The sequence below is a fragment of the Megalobrama amblycephala genome, linkage group LG15 (assembly GCF_018812025.1).
Source record: "Megalobrama amblycephala isolate DHTTF-2021 linkage group LG15, ASM1881202v1, whole genome shotgun sequence".
In the NCBI taxonomy this organism is placed as follows: domain Eukaryota; kingdom Metazoa; phylum Chordata; class Actinopteri; order Cypriniformes; family Xenocyprididae; genus Megalobrama; species Megalobrama amblycephala.
Genome location: NC_063058.1, coordinates 5,000,329 through 5,019,856, shown reverse-complemented (window position 1 = coordinate 5,019,856; position 19,528 = coordinate 5,000,329). Strand labels below are relative to the sequence as shown.

The 19,528-nt window shown below is 38.1% G+C and overlaps 1 pseudogene and 1 gene segment (V, D, J or C); one reads left to right on the top strand and one right to left on the bottom strand.

Moving 5' to 3' along the window:
• Positions 1-5,325: 5,325 nt before the first annotated feature.
• Positions 5,326-6,861, top strand: LOC125248005. The segment is given in 3 exon segments: positions 5,326-5,401; positions 6,342-6,434; positions 6,521-6,861. Coding segments are annotated over 3 exon segments (510 nt in total).
• Positions 6,862-7,406: 545 nt separating this feature from the next.
• Positions 7,407-19,528, bottom strand: part of LOC125248004 — a 52,696-nt pseudogene continuing 40,574 nt past the window's right edge.

Genomic DNA, 19,528 nt, shown 5'->3' with positions numbered 1-19,528 from the left:
ACAGTTTTATGCGAAAGCACAAATTCGTCTGCTAGAATTGCAGCATTGGTCAATTTAGAAACTTTCTGCTCGTTTAAATGTACTACAATACCCTCTGGTAAACAGGTTTTAAAATCTTCGAGCAGAATCAGTTCCTGCAACTCTTCAATAGAAGTAATTTTGGTAGCAAGACACCACTTTTCGAATAGTGCCGAAAGTCGCACACACCTCCTGGGCTTTGCCAACGAGATTGCACTGCAACAATAATGCCCACATATCGCGAGGCCACTTTAATTTACCCGCGACCCATTCGAAGGCCACAAAGTACGAGTCTACTTCGGTTTCGCGGAAAGGAGGTACAAGTTTAACGTACTTACCTACATCGAAGTCAGGTTGTTGCCCAACCTCAGAAGTACTGGAAGGGGGTCTGGTGCGCGGTGATGGAACTGGCTGGTTACGCAGTCTCTGGACTTCCAGCTCCAGTTTACGTAACTTGACATCCCGATCAGTTTTTAACTCAAGTTCTTTTAATCGGAGTAATTGCGTATCGTGCTCTTGTTTTTTTAACGCAAGATCTAATTCTTTTAAACGAATGGTAACTTCAGGATCTACAAACTGAAGAGACTTTCTATCACTTACCGAATCTGCACCGTCAGACGCGGCCTCTCCGTCAGTCTCCACTTCAGGCCCTCCTGCTACCATACGCTCAGGCAGAATACCCATCTCGACAAGCTTACCATAAAGTTCGTCTTTAATGAGATGTTTCCTTTGCTCTGTGGAAACCAATACGTTAAAGAACTCCGCAATTACAATTAAATCTTTCTTTCTACAGCGGTCAAATTCTTCCAGCGTAGGCAAAAGAGTGAACTTGATTAAATCAAACTCCATATTAAATCCTTCCTAACTTCCTCCCCTACCAAAAATTCAAAGCAGCCAAGCAAACTCGCTGTAATGAATGGACGAGACCAATTGTCATAAGCGGATGAAGCAGCAATTGTTGCAATAGGACGAGCCCCCAATTGTTACGACCCGTCCTAATCTAGGGGTTGGACGGATCGGTAACAAAGAAATTAAAATAATAAAAGATCTAAATTAACGAAAATTCCTCCTCTCCTGTCCCAGCTCACAAGAATCACCACGTTTTGAAATGAAAACTTTTCTTAATTCTCTTCTCCCAAGTCAAAAATGAACAGAAGCATTTGCTCGGAAGGGGGACAAAGGCCAAAACAACAAACAAAAGGGAATCTACCTAAGGGTTTAGAGAAGCTGACTTACCTTACGAACGAAATATAAACAAAAGTACAACAAACTTCCCTAACTCCCCAACTAAACCATAAACAGGAGAAAACAAATTGCACAAAGTAAAAATGGCGCTCCCCCCACCTACAGCTTCGCTTACAATATAAAGGGGTAACAGAAACAAGCGTTATTTAACAAGAGAATATGATGAGATAGAGCACTTCTTACTGGGCGTTGTTTAAAGTCTCCGTCACACAACTGGGAGAAAACAATTCTCACACATAGACAACAATAGCATCGGTCACACCATAACAATTATTAACAGTCTGGGGCAGGAGACAGAGGACAGGACATGCGTGGAGCTCACGACGCGCTCGACACAGCTCACAACACAGTCCTCGTTTCCTGCATTTAAGCGCACCCGCTCTTCCACGTAACTTGCCGCAGCTGGTCTCTCAATCAAGCGGCGCTGCCAGAGAGAGAGAGAGAGGGAGAGAGAGAGAGAGAAAGAGAGAGAGAGAGAGACCATGCACTACACATAATATATTACAATAAAATGTATACAAAACACAACACAGTGATACGTCTATGACGTAACAGTACATACATAAAACAAATACGTTCATGATGTAACATCCGCATAAAGCGAAACCTTATGTTCCAGTCCTGCCCGCTGAATACCCTTGATATCAGCACTTGAAATCAGTCTCAAAGCTAAAGCAAGTGGTTCCATTGCGACTGCAAATAGAAGTGGGGACAAAGGGCATCCCTGTCTCGTGCCGCGTTGAAGCTCAAAATTAGCAGATGTATTATTATTATTAGTGCGCACGGCAGCCAACGAAGACGTATATAAAAGTTTGATCCATGATATAAGCTTACAACCAAATCCAAACCTCTCCAGTGTGTTGAAAAGATAACCCCACTCCACCCCGTCAAATGCCTTTTCCGCATCCAGTGAAATCACTACATCTGTTGTACCGGGTGGAGAGGGGCTATAAAGAATGTTCCGAAGTCGTCTAATGTTAAAGAACGAGTGACGATTCTTAATAAAACCTGTATGGTCAGGTGATATGACGGAGGGAAGTGTTCCCTCTAAACGTCGTGCGAGGACCTTAGCGAGCACTTTAGCATCAGTGTTTAGAAGGGAGATTGGACAGAATGAGCTGCACTCAAGAGGATTCTTGTCTTTTTTGAGAATTAATGAGATAACTGCTTGACGCATGGTTGGTGGTAGGATTTTTGATGAAAGCGACTCTTCAAAAAACTGATAACAATAAAGGGGAAAGCTGTTCTGAGAATGTTTTTAAAGAAATCTGTTGGAAAACCATCCGGTCCCGGTGATTTGCCACTCTGCATAGATCTAATTGCTAATGTTATCTCTTCCACTGTGAGGTCTTCTTCCAATTCAGCAGCCCTTACTGGGTCTATAGAGGGGATATGTATATTTTCAAAAAAATCTTCCAGCGAATGAGAGTCGACACATGAATCGGATGTATACAGTGATTGGTAAAAATTTTGGAAACAAGGATTCATTTTTAAGCTATCATTATTTTTTAAGCCATGCTCATCATTAATTACAGGAATGGATTGATTAGCAATCCTTTGCCTCAGCTGATGTGCAAGTATTCGCCCAGCCTTGTCTCCATGTCCGGGTAGCTCGATTTATGCACCACCATTACCTCCCTGTCGTCATGCGGGTATACATTGCTTCCTGATACCATGTGCGCAAACACATATAATCTAAATATATAAACTATATAACAGTTAGGTCCGGTCAAACGATTTTTTAAATTAAATTCTGATTGCATTATGATGGTAATATGAACATTAGTTTTGTGCCTCTGACAATTGCTTCAATCTTCTTTTTGCTCTGAATGGTATGGAAAATACTTGAGGATTGCCACAGACTTGTCCCACCACCTACAACACAAATGAATGTTTCTTCAAGTGCTTCCATGCTTGAAAAATGCACAGAAAACTACTTTTAAATAGGAAATGATGAAATATTTATGTACATATTTACAGCAGGTCTATTCGAACGGGATTAGTATTACCTCTAGGTAATTTTTCTGGACCTTTTTACAGAAGGTAAAAGTCGCCGTAATCTTTAATGACATTGTCCGTAATGATTACTGAGATGGCACATTCAGACGGGACTAAAATCACTGAGAAGCTCTGGTAATGATTATTTTACCCCCACCTCCCCATGTAAAACTAATTCCGTCCGAATAGGGCTTGAAGTGATCCGTTGTACGTAGATGGGTCTCCTGAAGGAATGCGTTATCTACATTAAGTTGCTTTAAATGTGCAAATACCTTTTTACGTTTCACTGGATGATTAAGTGACTTAACGTTCCAACTCACAAAGTTGACTGAACAGCCATTAAACCCTTTGGAAATATTGATGACAGCCATGTTAAGGGGAAATAGTTATATATATGAAAACTGTAGAAGCTACGTGACAGCAAACGAAAATTAATATGGACATCTGACAGAATAAGACTGGTAAGTAAACAAAACTGATAAACCACCCTCCCACCATATTGCAACTGAGCAACACAGGCTCTCAACTGAGAGTGAACCATATTATTTATCATGAGATACATGAAAATAAGAATGGAAACCTTAACAGTGCGTTGATTATAGAATCAGTGGTATTAACATAAAGAGCAGAATTATTCACATAATTATATTGTCCTGTCAAATTGTCCTTGGAATGCATAAATCTCTTACTCATGACTGAGTAGCACAATCCTACTCCCATGGGTGGAGCTAAAGATTATGAAAACAAACAAGTTCTTGATCCATTGGGGTAGGGTTTAAGTTGGGACAACACATAAATGGATAGAACTTAGTCTATGCATTATTTTCAAGCCTCTGTGGAGATAATGTTCTTCTTGACATACCTCATCGCTTCTTCTGCATCTGTGAATTCTTTTTCTTAACCGTTATATAAAATACGTAGACAGGCTGGGAACAAGATGCCAAACTGGATGCCCTGAGGATTACGCAGCAGTTTCCGAACCTGGCCTTGGTGACGCTTGCAATATAGTCCGAAAAGATGGCGAATGATTCCTCGTTCAATCTCGGCTCGAGTGCGCGCACGGCTCAACACCTCAACACAGTCTTGGTAGTAGTGAAGTTTAGCCATGATGGTGCATGGTTTTTCATCTGATCTTCTAGGAGCCAAACTTTTATGCGAACAGTGCATAAGCACGTTCTTTTCCAGTTGTAGCGTTTCTCTCAGCAGCCTCGAAACCGACACAGTAGAGCTTGATCCATCCGTCTCAGCTACCCCCAGTATCCTGATATTGCACCTTCTCATCCTTCCCTCCATGTCTTCGCATTTTCCTCTTAGCACGGGCATCTCTGCTTTCAAGTTAGTTACCACAGACTGTAAAGTTGTCACCTCATCAGACCACGTTGATAGCCCGCCTTTTCCACCTCCAAAATCAGAGCAGATTTTATACAATGTTTTGTAATGTAAAGCGTTTATTTATTTTATAAAACAGGGGTTCAGTGAGAGCCCGAGCTATACACATCTTACTCCATCGGCATACAAGATGCCCCTCCAACACCTTCAATCTTTTAAACATAACTTCAGCAAGGGCATGTAACCCTAATAAAAATATGGTAGTGTCTATTTGTGTCACAGTGCTGTGTTGTTAACTCACACAAACACAAAGGGAATATCCATAACCAGAGAACAGCAGTCCAACAAAACTGAACCATAGACAAGACCTGACATCAATGAACAGAAACTGAACTGAAGTACAGAAGTAAAGAAAGCCCATAAACTCACTTTCACTACACAAATCAAACAAACAACTAGAGTCAAACAATTATTTTGGCCCCGGAGACAGGATAGATCTGTGTGGAGGAAATATCCTCAGTCTCTCTTCATATGAAGGTACTGTGGGTCTCTTTTATTCCATGAGTCTATTCCAGAAAACAAGGTTAACTTACCATCACATAAACTCTCGGTTGATTAACCCAAACCATGTTTACTCAAGGTATTTCAAACCCGCAGTCTGGAGTAAGTTCAGTTAAACCAGAGAAACTGACCAAACAACATTCTCAATCGAGCGTTGAATCCAGGAGTCAAGGAATGGATAACACAGGGAATGAAGTATACAGCAAGAGGAAACAAACAGACACCAACACCCTGACACATTTTCACAAAGGTACACCAAATACATTTGAACAACACGCCCTGTTATGTAAAAAAAAAAAAAAAAAAAATCTAAAACTAAAACTAAAAAAGATCCTTAAGATAAATGCTTCAGATAAATAAAGTTTTGAGCTGCAAATGATTTCTTCACATTCATTTGAAATTGTCCTGTATCATTGTCAGTGAACGGGTGCAATAAAGGTGAGGAACGAATCTATTCGCAGTGGTGTATATTTATTTAACAGAGCTCAGAATACTCAGAACAACCGCTGTATACACAATGAGAACTGACAGAGAACAGAAAGAAACACAGGGCTTAAATACAGACAAACTAATTAACCAAATGAACATCAGGTGCAAATTAATCAAACAATGACTCACCAAGGAAACAAACTGAAACACAAGAAAATAAACTAGTGAAAACCTCAGTATCTCACAGTATCTCAGTAAAGGCTGTTGAACTGAACTGTTAGACACTCCATTACTGACACTGCAGTTCCTCACAGTAGAAGAGCACAGTGTGTTTTAATGCTGCTGGAGCTCATGGATGTTGTTCAGTACCAGAGAACTGAGAAATCTTCCACCCTGAACACTGATATTGTGTCAGAAACACAATGAAACCAAGGAGCTGCTGCAGTTTATTACATGAACTAATAATGAGCCCAGAACAGTGTAGAATGAATGATAGAAAGTGTTCAGTGACCTTACAAAATATTAATAATGACCAAATCAATAACATACATGATTCTGTCAGTAGACTTCAGAAATGTGTGTGTAATTGTTTGACATGTTTCACAGCATGAGGAAGATGTTGGAAAATGAGTTTGTGACTGATCTACAGTCTTCAGGATAATGATTTAAATAGAGAGAGTCACTTTGCATTGTGACACATGCTTCAGTGCTCTGAGAGTGTTTATAGTGCTGTGAGTTTAACACTTCATGACTGAGAGCAGAACAGAACACAATCTTCATCATCACACAAGACAAAAGAACAACAATGAACACAATCACCTTCTTCATCTGGACTCTCACACTGTTTATTCAAGGTTTGTGTTTCAATACAATTTTAATTTAAAATATTATAATATTATTAACAGTGAATCTTACACAAATATTCTGCTTTTTCTATCAGGTTTCAGTGGACAGGTGACTGTGACTCAAACTCCTTCTGTAAAAACGGTTCAGATTGGTGAATCTGTCACTATAAACTGCAAAACAAACACAGCAGTGAGAGATGCCTGTCCAGGTTCATATACTTGTATGGCCTGGTACCAGCAGAAACCTGGAGAAGGTCCTAAACTCCTCATATATTATGCAACAAGCCGTTATCCTGGAACTCCATCTAGATTCAGTGGCAGTGGATCTAACAGTGATTTCACTCTGACCATCAGTGGAGTCCAGACTGAAGATACAGGAGATTATTACTGTCAGAGTTTACACTATATCAACAGTCAATATGTGTTCACACAGTGATAAAGAGTGGTACAAAAACCTCGGTCAGTCAGATGTCACAGTGATGCACTGATACAGCTGAGAGATACTGCAGCTGCTCATACAACACAATCACACACAACACTGATCACAGACAAACACTAATAACACTAGATCATCTAAATCAACATCAATCTTGTGTTTCTGAAGAGAATGAGTCAGTGTTTAATATGATCATCATGTTTTAGGTGTAATATATGATCCCTGTCAATCAAATTGAACAGACTGAATTCAGTTTATTTTTCATGACATTTTCATATCTATATTTTCATCCTGACATTTTCAGCAGAAGTGAAACTGGTGTGTTCCAGTCCAGATCATGTGACCAATCAAACAGTGAGACTGAAAAGCCCATTTGCATTGTCAGGGTGGAGTGATTGTGATCCTCTCAGAATAGAGCAGCTCTGTCTCCAGAGACCATGTTCAAACCCCAAGAGCTTTATTTGACTTTATTTCCTGCTACATCAAGCTTGTGAAAAGCACCTGCATCTTCATCTGTTAGTTGAATGATGTTGTCAGACACAAAGTGAACTTGTTGAGAAGCTTTATTGAATGTTACAGCAGATTGAAAGATCACACAGTGCTTTGACACGCCAGCTCTCTTTCAGTATTGAGTTGTAAATCACTACAGCTGCAGCACTAGACTCATGTGAATCCTGCCTGACACAGGACACTCAGATACGGCTCATCTTCAGGAGAGAAACATCAGCACTCAGAGCTCTTGTGGAACGAGACCTCATGAGGAGCTCCATCATGTGTTACTCTGCAGACGTACACCTCTCCCTCTTCCCAGCGTGCTTTGCTGAGGGTCAGGACGCTACTGCGGCTGTAGCGGCCGTCCCGCTGGCTCTCTGCGCTGGTCACGACCCCCTCGGTGACCTCTGACCCGTCCAGTGTCCAGCTCACCAGCGCCCCCTGTGGAGAGTAAGAGCTGAGCAGGCAGAGCAGTGCGGCTGAGTCTCCAGAGATCTGCAGAGAAGAGGGCGGCAGCAGAGACACTGAGGGCTTCACTGTGGGACCAGCTGCAGGAGACAAACACAACACATTCACAAACACTAAGAAAACACACTGATTCACTCACAGCATTTCAACAGCGGCAAAAATCACGACAATCTGATCCTTCATGACATTCAACATCACTAGAGCTGATATAATATACAATATACAAACTACACAATCACTATATACATTTAAATCAAACCTCAGAAATCAAACTAAACATACTGAGACACTGACTGATTTAAATCCAGCAGTTTTTAACTCTGAACATTAAGTTCTTACATTTTTCTTGAGATGCTCAACTCAAAATGCAACTCAATTCAAACAGAATTAAAACACAACTGAATCATATACATATATTTTGTTTCTATTAAAAAAAAAAACACTAAATTATAAGCACAACATGAACAAAAGAGATTCAGTATCATTGACTGAAATACAGAAAGTAGCAACATTTATTGTAGATATCATGATTTGACATCAGAATGTAAAAGATGAACTATATATGAACCTAGTATAGAAATAAATGAAGCAAAATTAAACTTGGAATAAACTGAATAAACTCACAGTGAGACGCATTATGGAAAGATGTTTAGATTTTTTTAAAGAAATAATGCCGTTCTTCTGAATGTATAAACATGACAATATCATTATTTTAGATTAAATAATTATAAAACATTATCAGTAACACTTTACTTAAAGCCTTTATATGCAATATACTATAAAAGTATTTTAATGCATTAATTAAGCATTGTTATACATGCATGTATGATCTCATGAATAATTGTAACCACAGTTTCACTGTTAAAAAAATAAGGCAACCTGTCACATTCACATCACATTAAAATTAACTTAAATACTTTTGTTCATCTAATGACTCTTTTGATCTTCTTGTCAAGGCAACTAAAGAATATTTATCAATGCACTGCTTGTTTTTTCATCTCCATGTTTTATTTTCAAAGCTACACGACATGAACATCATTTGCCTCTTAAATCTTAGATTTTACCCGATTTCACCCAGACAAAAAAGTTGCAAAAGTTGCAGAGAGAAGAACATAAACCTCAACAACACGAAATCTCAAACATGATGATCATCAATTATAATTCAGTAAAAATATGAACTCTGAACCATATGAATAACTGACAACAACAGCAGCAGCATAAATCAAGACAGTAAATATAAAGCAATAATCATTTTCTAATAATAATTACCTCTTTTTTTTTTCTTTTTTTTTTCAACTTAGCTAGCTTTGAAAATAAAACATTGAGATGAAAAAACAAGGATTATAGCTGCTCACATTGATAATGCTAAATATTATTTAGTTTCCTTGACAAGAAGTCTTCAGTTCAAAAAACCTGCTACTGATTAGATGAACAAAAGATTTTCCTTGATTTTAACTGGAGCAAACTTAGTTGAGTTAACTTAAAAGTTGAATCCGATAGGTTGCATTTTAATTATTATTATATATTTTTTAAGTTAGCTCAACTATTTTTTTTTTTTTGTACAGTTCTATTAATTGTTACACCTGACAAACCAAAACTCATGACAAAAAAAAAAAAAAACAATTTCAGAAGTAGATTTCCAAGCTTTCAAATATTATAATGCATTTTAACTTTGGCTACAATTTATGAAAAGATATGAGGCATTATAACGTACATTATGAATAACTTTAAGGCTTCAAGTAAAGTCTCACCATAATATCTAATAATTATTATTATTTAAAAATGTTGTTCTTGTTTCAGCTGTAAAACACTTTCTGAAATCTAAATTGTATATATTTTTAAATATGGAATTAAAAGGACTTACCGAGCACCAGTTTAGTTCCTCCACCGAATGTGTACCACAGTGATACAATCTAATGAAACGGTCGTACAAAAACCTCTATTCCACTCGAGTGAACACAAACTCCAGCAGAGAGAGAGAAACAACACTTCAACACACTGATATTAGAAGAAACTCACATCTTCTCAACACTCACAACATTCAGTTTGGACTTAAATGCTTTCTGATATTAACACTGTTTATAGATATATATTTGATGATCCTGTGACCTCTGAGGTGACCTTTGACCTCTTTTATCATGGATGATGTTGTGGAGTTTCTCATAATGATCTTCTGTTCTTCATATGAAGCTCAATCATCATGATTCACAGAAAAACCTGCAGCTTCAGACTTCAATCTTCAGTCAAAATGTCTTCAAATAACAAGTTTATTGAATACTATATTGAATATCAATAGAAAGTGTCAACAATGAAAATATAAAAATGTATTTAGCATGTTCTACACAGTCAAGCATGTTTTCATATTCAGGGGCACGTTTCCCGAAAGCATCGTTAGCCAACTAAGGTCGTAAGTCCCAATGAACTCTATTGGTAACGATGGAACTTGCGACCGTAGTTTGCTTATCCCTGGTCTGTTATAAAAGTGTCTGGACTCTGGATTATGAATCTCCACACAAGATCATGAAGCGTGAACAATCTCTAATATGTCTGAAATCATCAAATGGAGCCTGTTTCAGGCTGATTTGATGATGGAGACACACATGAGGCTTCATGATAGATGGAGTGACACCATGAACTCTGATTAGAGATTCACAATCAGTCCTGATACTTTCTGAACAGACTCATGATTCATGATCTTTAGTGATGGAGGTTCATCTAGTGGAAGTGATGTTGGTCACATGACTGAATATGGACACACAGAGCCCAGCTAGAAATTTTACATTCCCAGAATGTTCTCAGAACGTCCCAGCTGGTGTCAAGGACGTCATCTAGTAACATTCCCAGTTCTGAGACGGTCATGATGTGGAGTTCTTTTAAGGATTGGGGGACGTAATTTGTTGGACCTTCACGGAATATTCAGGATGATCTCAGAACGTTGAAAGAACCATATGTTTTTTGGGAAACTTGATGTTCCCAGAACGTTCTCACAACATCCCCACTGGTGTCAAGGACGTCGCCTGGTAACATTCTCAAAACATCTGAGACGGTCACGACATGGAGTTATTTAGAATGTTATTTTTTGGTCTTATTGAGGTCCTTCCATCATGTTTACTGAATGTTTTCAGAAACTTTAGTAACATTATAGGAACCTTTAGGGGACCAAACTAGGATGTTACTGCAGAACTTCTTTCACACTTGTTCTTGTTCTGCAGAACCTTCATCAGGAATAATCACTGTGTGTTCACGCTTAATACATTCAAAGATACAATACAGAGCAGGAATATAAAATATATAAAAATACTTTCAGTATATAAAATACTTCATAGACCTTCATATCACAGCAAACCACATATCAGAGCCACATGACAGATACAAAGAAACATGGATTGCCTGTTGTTATTGTTACTATCTCTTAGGAGTCATAAACTTGAGGTGAATGTGTTTAAATCTGAACTCTATTTAAGTGCTGATCAGATCAGAGCAAAAGTTGTGCAGCGTTATAGCCTTATTAGCTAGATTTGTTAGTAGACCATGGCACAATACTCACCCTAAAGTTGTTGATGTAATTTGAAACGTTTAATGATTTTCTCCATTTAGGTGAGACAGCTGACAGACTCGCAACATGATGAACATCATTTTCCAGTAAGCTGAAAAGTCATCTTCTCCTCTGTCATTTGAAAGCTCTGCATAAGGAACTGTTGCTGCGTCCAAATTCGCCTACTTATACTACACCCTAAAAGTATGTACTCTTTCTGTGAACAAAAAGTACTTACTTTTGAGTGTGTAGCAAAAGAGTAGACAAGCTTTGGGACATACTATCACGTCATACAGTTGCGTCTTTGCTCTCTGTCGCATCTAGTCACCGTAAACTGCCCTGTCAATCATCTTACATCCTCCACATTTCATTTAGCTAATTTCCTACCGTATCAAAGAGAAATGCAGCCCGTTGATCTGCAGTCGCGAGTCTTTCATGTGGAGAACTCTCCTCATATTAATGCATAATGATGCATTTAAAAGTTAATGGCCAATCGGATCTTTATAAAAGTCCACATTTGTATTTGCAGATGAAAAATATTTATTTAATGTTATCTATCAGGTTGAACTGATTATTAGTCACTCAAACCTCTCAGCGTCGATCGCACATATCCGCCATGTTTTGTTGTTTTTTAACACTTTTTACTCGTGTTTGTAGTTCTGAACTGAATCCTCATCCAAAGCGCAATGGGTTGTGGGAAATATTAGCCTTTATAGTGTGCACGGATCCACACTTCGAAAATCTACCGGAAATAGTAGACCATCCGGGGACTTTTGGCATACTCTTTTTCAACATACTATGCTTTGGGACACACTTATTTTAATCTCACATACTATTTAGGATGGATAATATGGACATTGGGACGCAGGGTGTGACTTCCTCCTTTTTTTTTTTTCTGGCGGATTGCAATCATGACTTATCAGGTGCATAGCACCACCTACTGTACAGGATTATGTAGCAATGGATTATTGTGTGATGAAACTACATAATATTAATATCAAAAACAATGACTTCTGATGCCGCACCGATGTAAATAGGCTGCCTGAGGAAAAATGTGGAAGTGACCGTGTCCATTGGGGAGTAGATGCTGCCCAGGACCTTTTTGATTGGTTTAAAGAAACGCCAGGTATCCAGTGGTCCACAAATATAGGGAAATGACAGAAAGTAAGGATTTACTATTTGACTGTAATTTATTTTTTATTATTTTTATGAGAAATTTTCAATTCACCTATAGGTGAAATGGGCGCTTCTTAAACGACATTTCCAAATGGGTCAGGATCAGCACAGTCCTGATTGAAATATACCCATCTGACTAACAGGGAACCATATGGGAACTGCAGCACTTTCATAACAAAAAGAGATTGTTTTACAAACATCTCTAATGTTCTGTAAAGGTTCAGGATTTCTGTTACCTTTAGAGAACTTTTAGAGAACGGAGCGCAAGGTCACGAGAACTTCTCCTCCTACATTGGATGGACGTTCATCTGCACATCATCAGTCTCTCAGTAGTCAGAGTAAAAATAAAACTACTGAACTAACTAAAAATATCATTAGTCATGTAAATGATCATTCTGTAACTCTAGTGTATATTAGATTGTCTGTTGTAAATCCTGCCCACTTGTTTGCATTGTCACACATGCTTCAGTGCTCTGAGAGTGTTTATAGTGCTGTGAGTTTAACACTTCATGACTGAGAGCAGAACAGAACACAATCTTCATCATCACACAAGACAAAAGAACAACAATGAACACAATCACCTTCTTCATCTGGACTCTCACACTGTTTATTCAAGGTTGTTGTTTTTACAAATTCTTAAATTTTATTATTTTAAATTGTCAATTATATATATCAATTTTTGTTTCTGTTTTCTCTCAGAGTGTAGAGGACAGATCACTGTAACTCAGAGTCCATCAACAATAACAGCTGTTCAACCAGGACAAGAAGTCAGAATAAACTGTAAAACCAGCAGTGCAGTGTGGGGTGGTAACGAGTTAGCCTGGTACTTACAGAAACCTGGAGAAGCTCCCAAACTCCTCATATATGCAGCAACAACCCGTTATACTGGAACTCCATCTAGATTCAGTGGCAGTGGATCTAACAGTGATTTCACTCTGACCATCAGTGGAGTCCAGACTGAAGATACAGGAGATTATTACTGTCAGAGTGGACACAGTGGTCCAGTAAACCTGTTCACACAGTGATAAAGAGTGGTACAAAAACCTCGGTCAGTCAGACGTCACAGTGATGCACTGATACAGCTGAGAGATACTGCAGCTGCTCATACAACACAATCACACACAACACTGATCAGTGATGGAAGGGGTTCATTATAAAAGACCACTACCTTAAACAGTTGTATTTTCTGCAGAATTAACAAACTTCAATCTTTACTTATTCATTTGGAAGACACTTTTTTCTGACCTGAAATGAGGATCTACACAAGCATTTGATCATCAGTGAGTCAGAAATGCCCGGTGGGCCGACTGGGGGCTCATGTATGATTTTTTTTTAATAAACTAAAATTGGCTGCAGGGAAGCGGCCCATGTTTTTTCCATACTGAATGTAATAATAACTACCCTGTCCCCTCTGTTTCGTGTGTCAATGCAGTGGCTCAGATGAGCCAAAACATTAAGGAGGATGGAGAAACAAAAGCGCAAGTAAGGGGGGTGCAATCGGGCAAAAAAATGAAAAAAATTAGAGGTTATGCCTCAACATGTGCAAAAATTACTGACTTTTAGTACGGTTATTAGCTCTTTCAACCTACAGTACCTGGACGTGCAAAAACAGGTGAACATAGAAGAACTCATCACAGAGGAGCAGCAGGTGTCTGAATGAAGCCAACGAGGGACAGAGTCAGGAGAGTAGAAAAAGAAGGGTTAGACAGGGAGGGAGGGAGCGAGGGACTCGATGCGAACGACGATATGATGCATAAATTAATGAATACAACATAATCGTCTATTATAAAGGCAAACGTTTCTACAACATCCTAAACAACTTTTTCACAGACAGAAATATCAGGTTATTATTATAATGTAATATTACAAATTGGCTTCCAAACAAAATATCATGCTTGAGACCATAAATACCCTCTTGAAAAGATCAACATGACAACTTTAAATTAGACAACATGCCTTCAACAGGCAGTCAGAGATACACACACCTCAGTATCTACATTATTCTGTAAAGCAGAAGTAAGATATCTTCTGTGAAAGTGTGAGACTTCAGATTCATTAGGCACCAGTGTAATGATAGGCATTCTATTGAGTAACCACAAGGTGGCAGTATAGCCTTTCCTTCTGTGTGATGCTTATGTTGTAGATAGACATTTACATTTTAACAAGAACAAGTAGACAGAAAGTTGTTGGACAGAAGAAAGCCGATATGACCATGTTGCGGCAGAGGACTATTATTTTGGAACGAACTGAAGATCTGGCTCATATTGAAATCGGCTGAAAGGGGCGTGTAATGACCGCCCATGTGGAAAACGAGTTTTGAAGTCTTTTCCGTTTTCAGCCCGAAAAAAACGAAAATCACAAAATCTCGTTTTTCCGTTTTTTTTTAACAAACGAAAAAACGGGAAACGACCGTTTTCTCGTTTCTGCATATTTCATTTCAAATTGGAAAACAAACTATCAAACGTACACGGACCTTAAGCCGTGTTGATGATGGTCATGCTCACTTTTCAGTATAAAAAGTTGTTTTGTACTCTTGTCATTACTCTGAAACACTTGGTTGTTTATGGCAAGTGAACATGAATATCTATTAGGACGTTTTTGTGAAATTTGGTAGTATAGTTTTCTTTTTCAGTTTTTAATGGGGATATCTACTGAGAGGTAAATGTTGAATAACAGGGGTTTGTGCTCTTTAAAACAAAGTATAGTTGTAATTGTAAATTATAGTTTTTCTGCTGTCTGTTTCATTGAAAAAAATGAAAAAATCTTCAAGATTGTATCTTTGCTGTCCATTGGTGTGCACTATCCACTGCCACCTGTCACCAGGGAGTCAGTAAGAGAGAGTGAGTACACTGGTCCATTTGCACTTACACTGTTTTGTAGGGGCTTTGGGGATGGAACAGTAGATATGCATATTTACAGGGACCGCAAGGATGGTGTACTGGTGGGTGGTGTCTGGCCGATTGTGGTGGGCCGGTCTGAGCAAAAAGCCAGGGCCATTTTTTTGTCCCAGTCCAGCCCTATCATCAGGTAAAATACTGCTCATGTCTCTGTGTTTGAATGTAATAATATAAATGAGATGATTAACTACAATCTGGTTATTATCAAACCTTTCATTTCTCAACATCTGAAAAGCCTATCACACTAATTCATAGAAAAATTAGACCTCGATAACTACATCAAGTCTAGGCAAACGTTTCTACAACATCCTAAACAACTTTTTCACAGACAGAAATATCCAAATTGGCTTCCAAACAAAATATCATGCTGAGACCATAAATACCCTCTTGAAAAGATCAACATGAAACTTTAAATTAGACAACATGCCTTCACAGGCAGTCAAGATACACACACCTCAGTATCTACATTATTCTGTAAAGCAGAAGTAAGATATCTTCTTGAAATGTGAACTTCAGATTCTAGGCACCAGTGTAATGATAGGCATTCTATTGAGTAACCACAAGGTGGCAGTATAGCCTTTCCTTCTGTGTGATGCTTATGTTGTAGTAGATAGACAAACAAGTAGACAGAAAGTTGTTGGACATACCATGTTGTGGATGTCTATAAAATAAAACATAGCTTGCAGCTCACAGAAGCTAGCAGCACAAATTTCATGCGTGACGTCAGAAGGCTGAACACTACAACCAGTAAATAACTGTGAATAACAAAGTGCAGGAAACGGTAGAACTTTTTGCTACAAACCACTGTATTTATAATTACTACAATACATTAAAATAATATGGTAAGAAATTTTGCAATATCAATCTGAATAACGAGCAGTTTTAAAAAAAATAACTAGAGTGAATGACAAACAAAAATGCTTGCTGCTCTTAAATAAGTATAAATAAGGTGGATAAACAGCAGCAGAATACCTCTATAACTTTTTTTGTTTGTTTGTTTAACTTTTTTTACTTCAGCAATAATCTGCCATTTCTTTAAAATGAGACCAAACTTAAGTCTTACTCCAAAGCTTAAAGCTTTTATGACAGGTTTTTGACACTGACATTTTTGTCCTCTATAGGACCTCAGGAGTTTTAAGGGTTAAGTTTCATTTGTTTGGTTTGTTCTTCAATCTCAAACTATTATTTTGTTTTTATTTCTTAAGAGGTTTGCACAAGAATTAACTGAAATTAAACATTAAACTTGAAATTAAATGTCTTGCTTTGGTCTACACTGGAAGTGTTCTGTTAACTCTATTAATCTATAATTACTAAAACTGAAACTAAATATATAAAAACTAAATAGAAATATGTCCACAAAATAAAAGCTAAACTTAAACTAATAAAACCATTAATGAAACTGTCATGATCACCAGCTGGAGTGCTGTAGTTGTCCACCAGAGGGCACCCCCCTCTTGTTCATTGCCATTCACACATGGACTACATCGCCCATAATCCTCTGCCTGGTCTCATCATCACTGATTGTCTACAGCTGTGTATCATTAACTTGTTAGTCCCAGTCTATATAAACCATGGCCGTTTCTCAATATGTGTACTTGTCTGTACTTGTGTTCTTGGGAATCGTCATCAGTCGCTGTCCAAGTACTGTTCCAATTCAAAGTTCGCATCTAGCCAAGTTCAGTTCAAATCCCCGGATGTGTTCTTGATCCGCCCTTTCATCGAGGATGCATCGAGAGGTGACTTGTGCAGACTTGAGACAGCCAGGTATCCCAGAATGCATCTCACACTAACCAGCAAGCGTCAATAGTAAAGGAGAAACCCTGCATAATTTAAACATATTACTGTTTTTATGTCATGATATGTAGTTTTAAGAGTTTTTCAGGCGAGAATGTACTGGTTTAAAGCTCAAATTTGTGGTTTATTGATAAAGATTGCGCCTTTCTGACAATTTGATCTGACGTTGTCGGAGTTTTGAGATCCAGGCGATCACCGGACGCTCAGCGCTCATGTGCCCAGCCGAGAGCAGCCTTACCTCGGCTAATCCTTCTGACGTTTGCCGCTGGCTCCGTTTTGGCTGAGGGTAACGTGACGTTTCATAAATTTATATATGGCTATTTAACTTTTGTATCCTACTAAAGCGCTGATTTTGTACGCTTGACTGAATTGTTTGCTTTATTTCTTATTGTATATTCTTACCTTTTATAATGGCTTTTATTGATCATTAAAACTGACATACAACAAATAGAGACATGGTTTTGTTTTATGTTATAGCCTATTTCATTTCATTACAGTGAAGATAATCAGAGTATGCACAAATAGTATTACATTTAATATTTTTGAAATATATACGAAAAGAGGCAGGGTTGTTTAATATTTCGTTTTGTTATAAATATATGCACATTGCAGATAATCAATCACTCGTTGCCTGAGACTTTTAATATGTTTTTTTTTTTTTTTTTTAAATAAAATGAAAAGAGGCAGAGTGGTGTTTTATAACAAATTTCATTTTATTGTTGGCTAAAATATACATAAAGAGATAACCGGAGAAGCCAGAGAGAGCTGAGTGACGTTATCAAGAATGCTGCTGTTCCATTTGCAGAATCACTGGACTTGTGTTCTCCCGTCCACGGGAGTTCGTTCTCCTGAGTCGAACTTGCCAAGTCTTAACTACCAAGGACGCGAGTCCGAAGTTTGTGAACTTGGTTTTGAGAAACGGCCCATGTTCACTCTGTCAGTCATTGCTAAGTCTTGTATGTGTCTGTATGGCATTCTCCCTGGTTTCATGTGTCTTGTTTTTTTGGATTCTCTGTTCTGCTTCTGCCTGGACTCTCTTATTGTTTGGACTGTGTTTTGACCTTTGCCTGTTTTGTGGATTACGATTGTGGATACCCTTCCAATAAATACTGCGTTTGGATCCTCAACCTTCGTGTTTTGGAGAAGTTTTATGACAGAAACTAACTAAAACTAAACTGAAATTTATAGCAAATTTGAAAATGAAATTAAAATAAAAACTAATTTAAAAAGGCAAAACTACAATAACCTGGTACTCCCTTCTCCAGCTGACGAGTCTGTCGTGTGTTCATCTATAAGCCACCAAATCAGACATCAGGGGCCTGTACCATGAAGCCGGATTAGCTGGCTAGCCAGGTAAGTTTCAGATTAGTTTGCGCCAATCCTGGGTTTTAGGTGCCATGAAAGTAACTTGGCTTTTAGTGGTGTTCATCGCCATAGTAACTTACGCTCCATGGCTAACCTGTCCCGGGGCAGGTTATGTTCTGGATTAGAGATCTCAAACTGAAATTGGACCAATCAGATGTGAGCAAAGTGACACTGACACATCCAGTGCAATAAAGTCACGCCCCCGGTTTCTCTTCCTCCAAATTAAAGGTCATTATATAGTAGAAACAAATATTTAACGATGAAATTGTCAGGTTTTAATGATAATATAATTTATATATGATTTGTATAATTATATGATCTATATTTTTATTAATCCATTACACGCACACAAGTTTAGTTTAACAGTAGTTATTAAGCACTTAGTTTCAATGAATATTAATATATATAGATCATATGTAATATAGGCCTAAATAAGGAGTAACTATACTCTAAAAAAGGAGTAAATAGTAATTAAAAATTACAACATGTGACCTTGTATGTTTAAGTCTCTATCGCTATATATTATCAACTATATAAACTAACTTCACAAATTTCACTTGCACTGATTGAGAAAGATCATTTCTTTTATTTGTCTCTTTCACAGACAAGTATTTTCCATTGGTGTGAATGCGTTTAAATTCTTCATTTTCAGCGAAAGAGTTTTGAATGGCGCTGGCTCTCTTGCAAGAAGTGAATCACAGTTTCTCTCTGTTGCAAGGCATGTGATTGGCTGTTCGCCACTGATGTCACGGATTCATGTGCACGCGCTCCACAAACTCAGGATCAAAGCCCGAGTTGACAGAGAAAGTTGATGATCAGCATCATGGAACCAAAAAAGGCAGATTGGAGTGGTTTGGTTTTGTCAACTCGAAACTAATCCTATAACCCTGAGTTTGTTCAACTACCATCATGGTACAGGCCCCAGGAGACTACAGCAGAC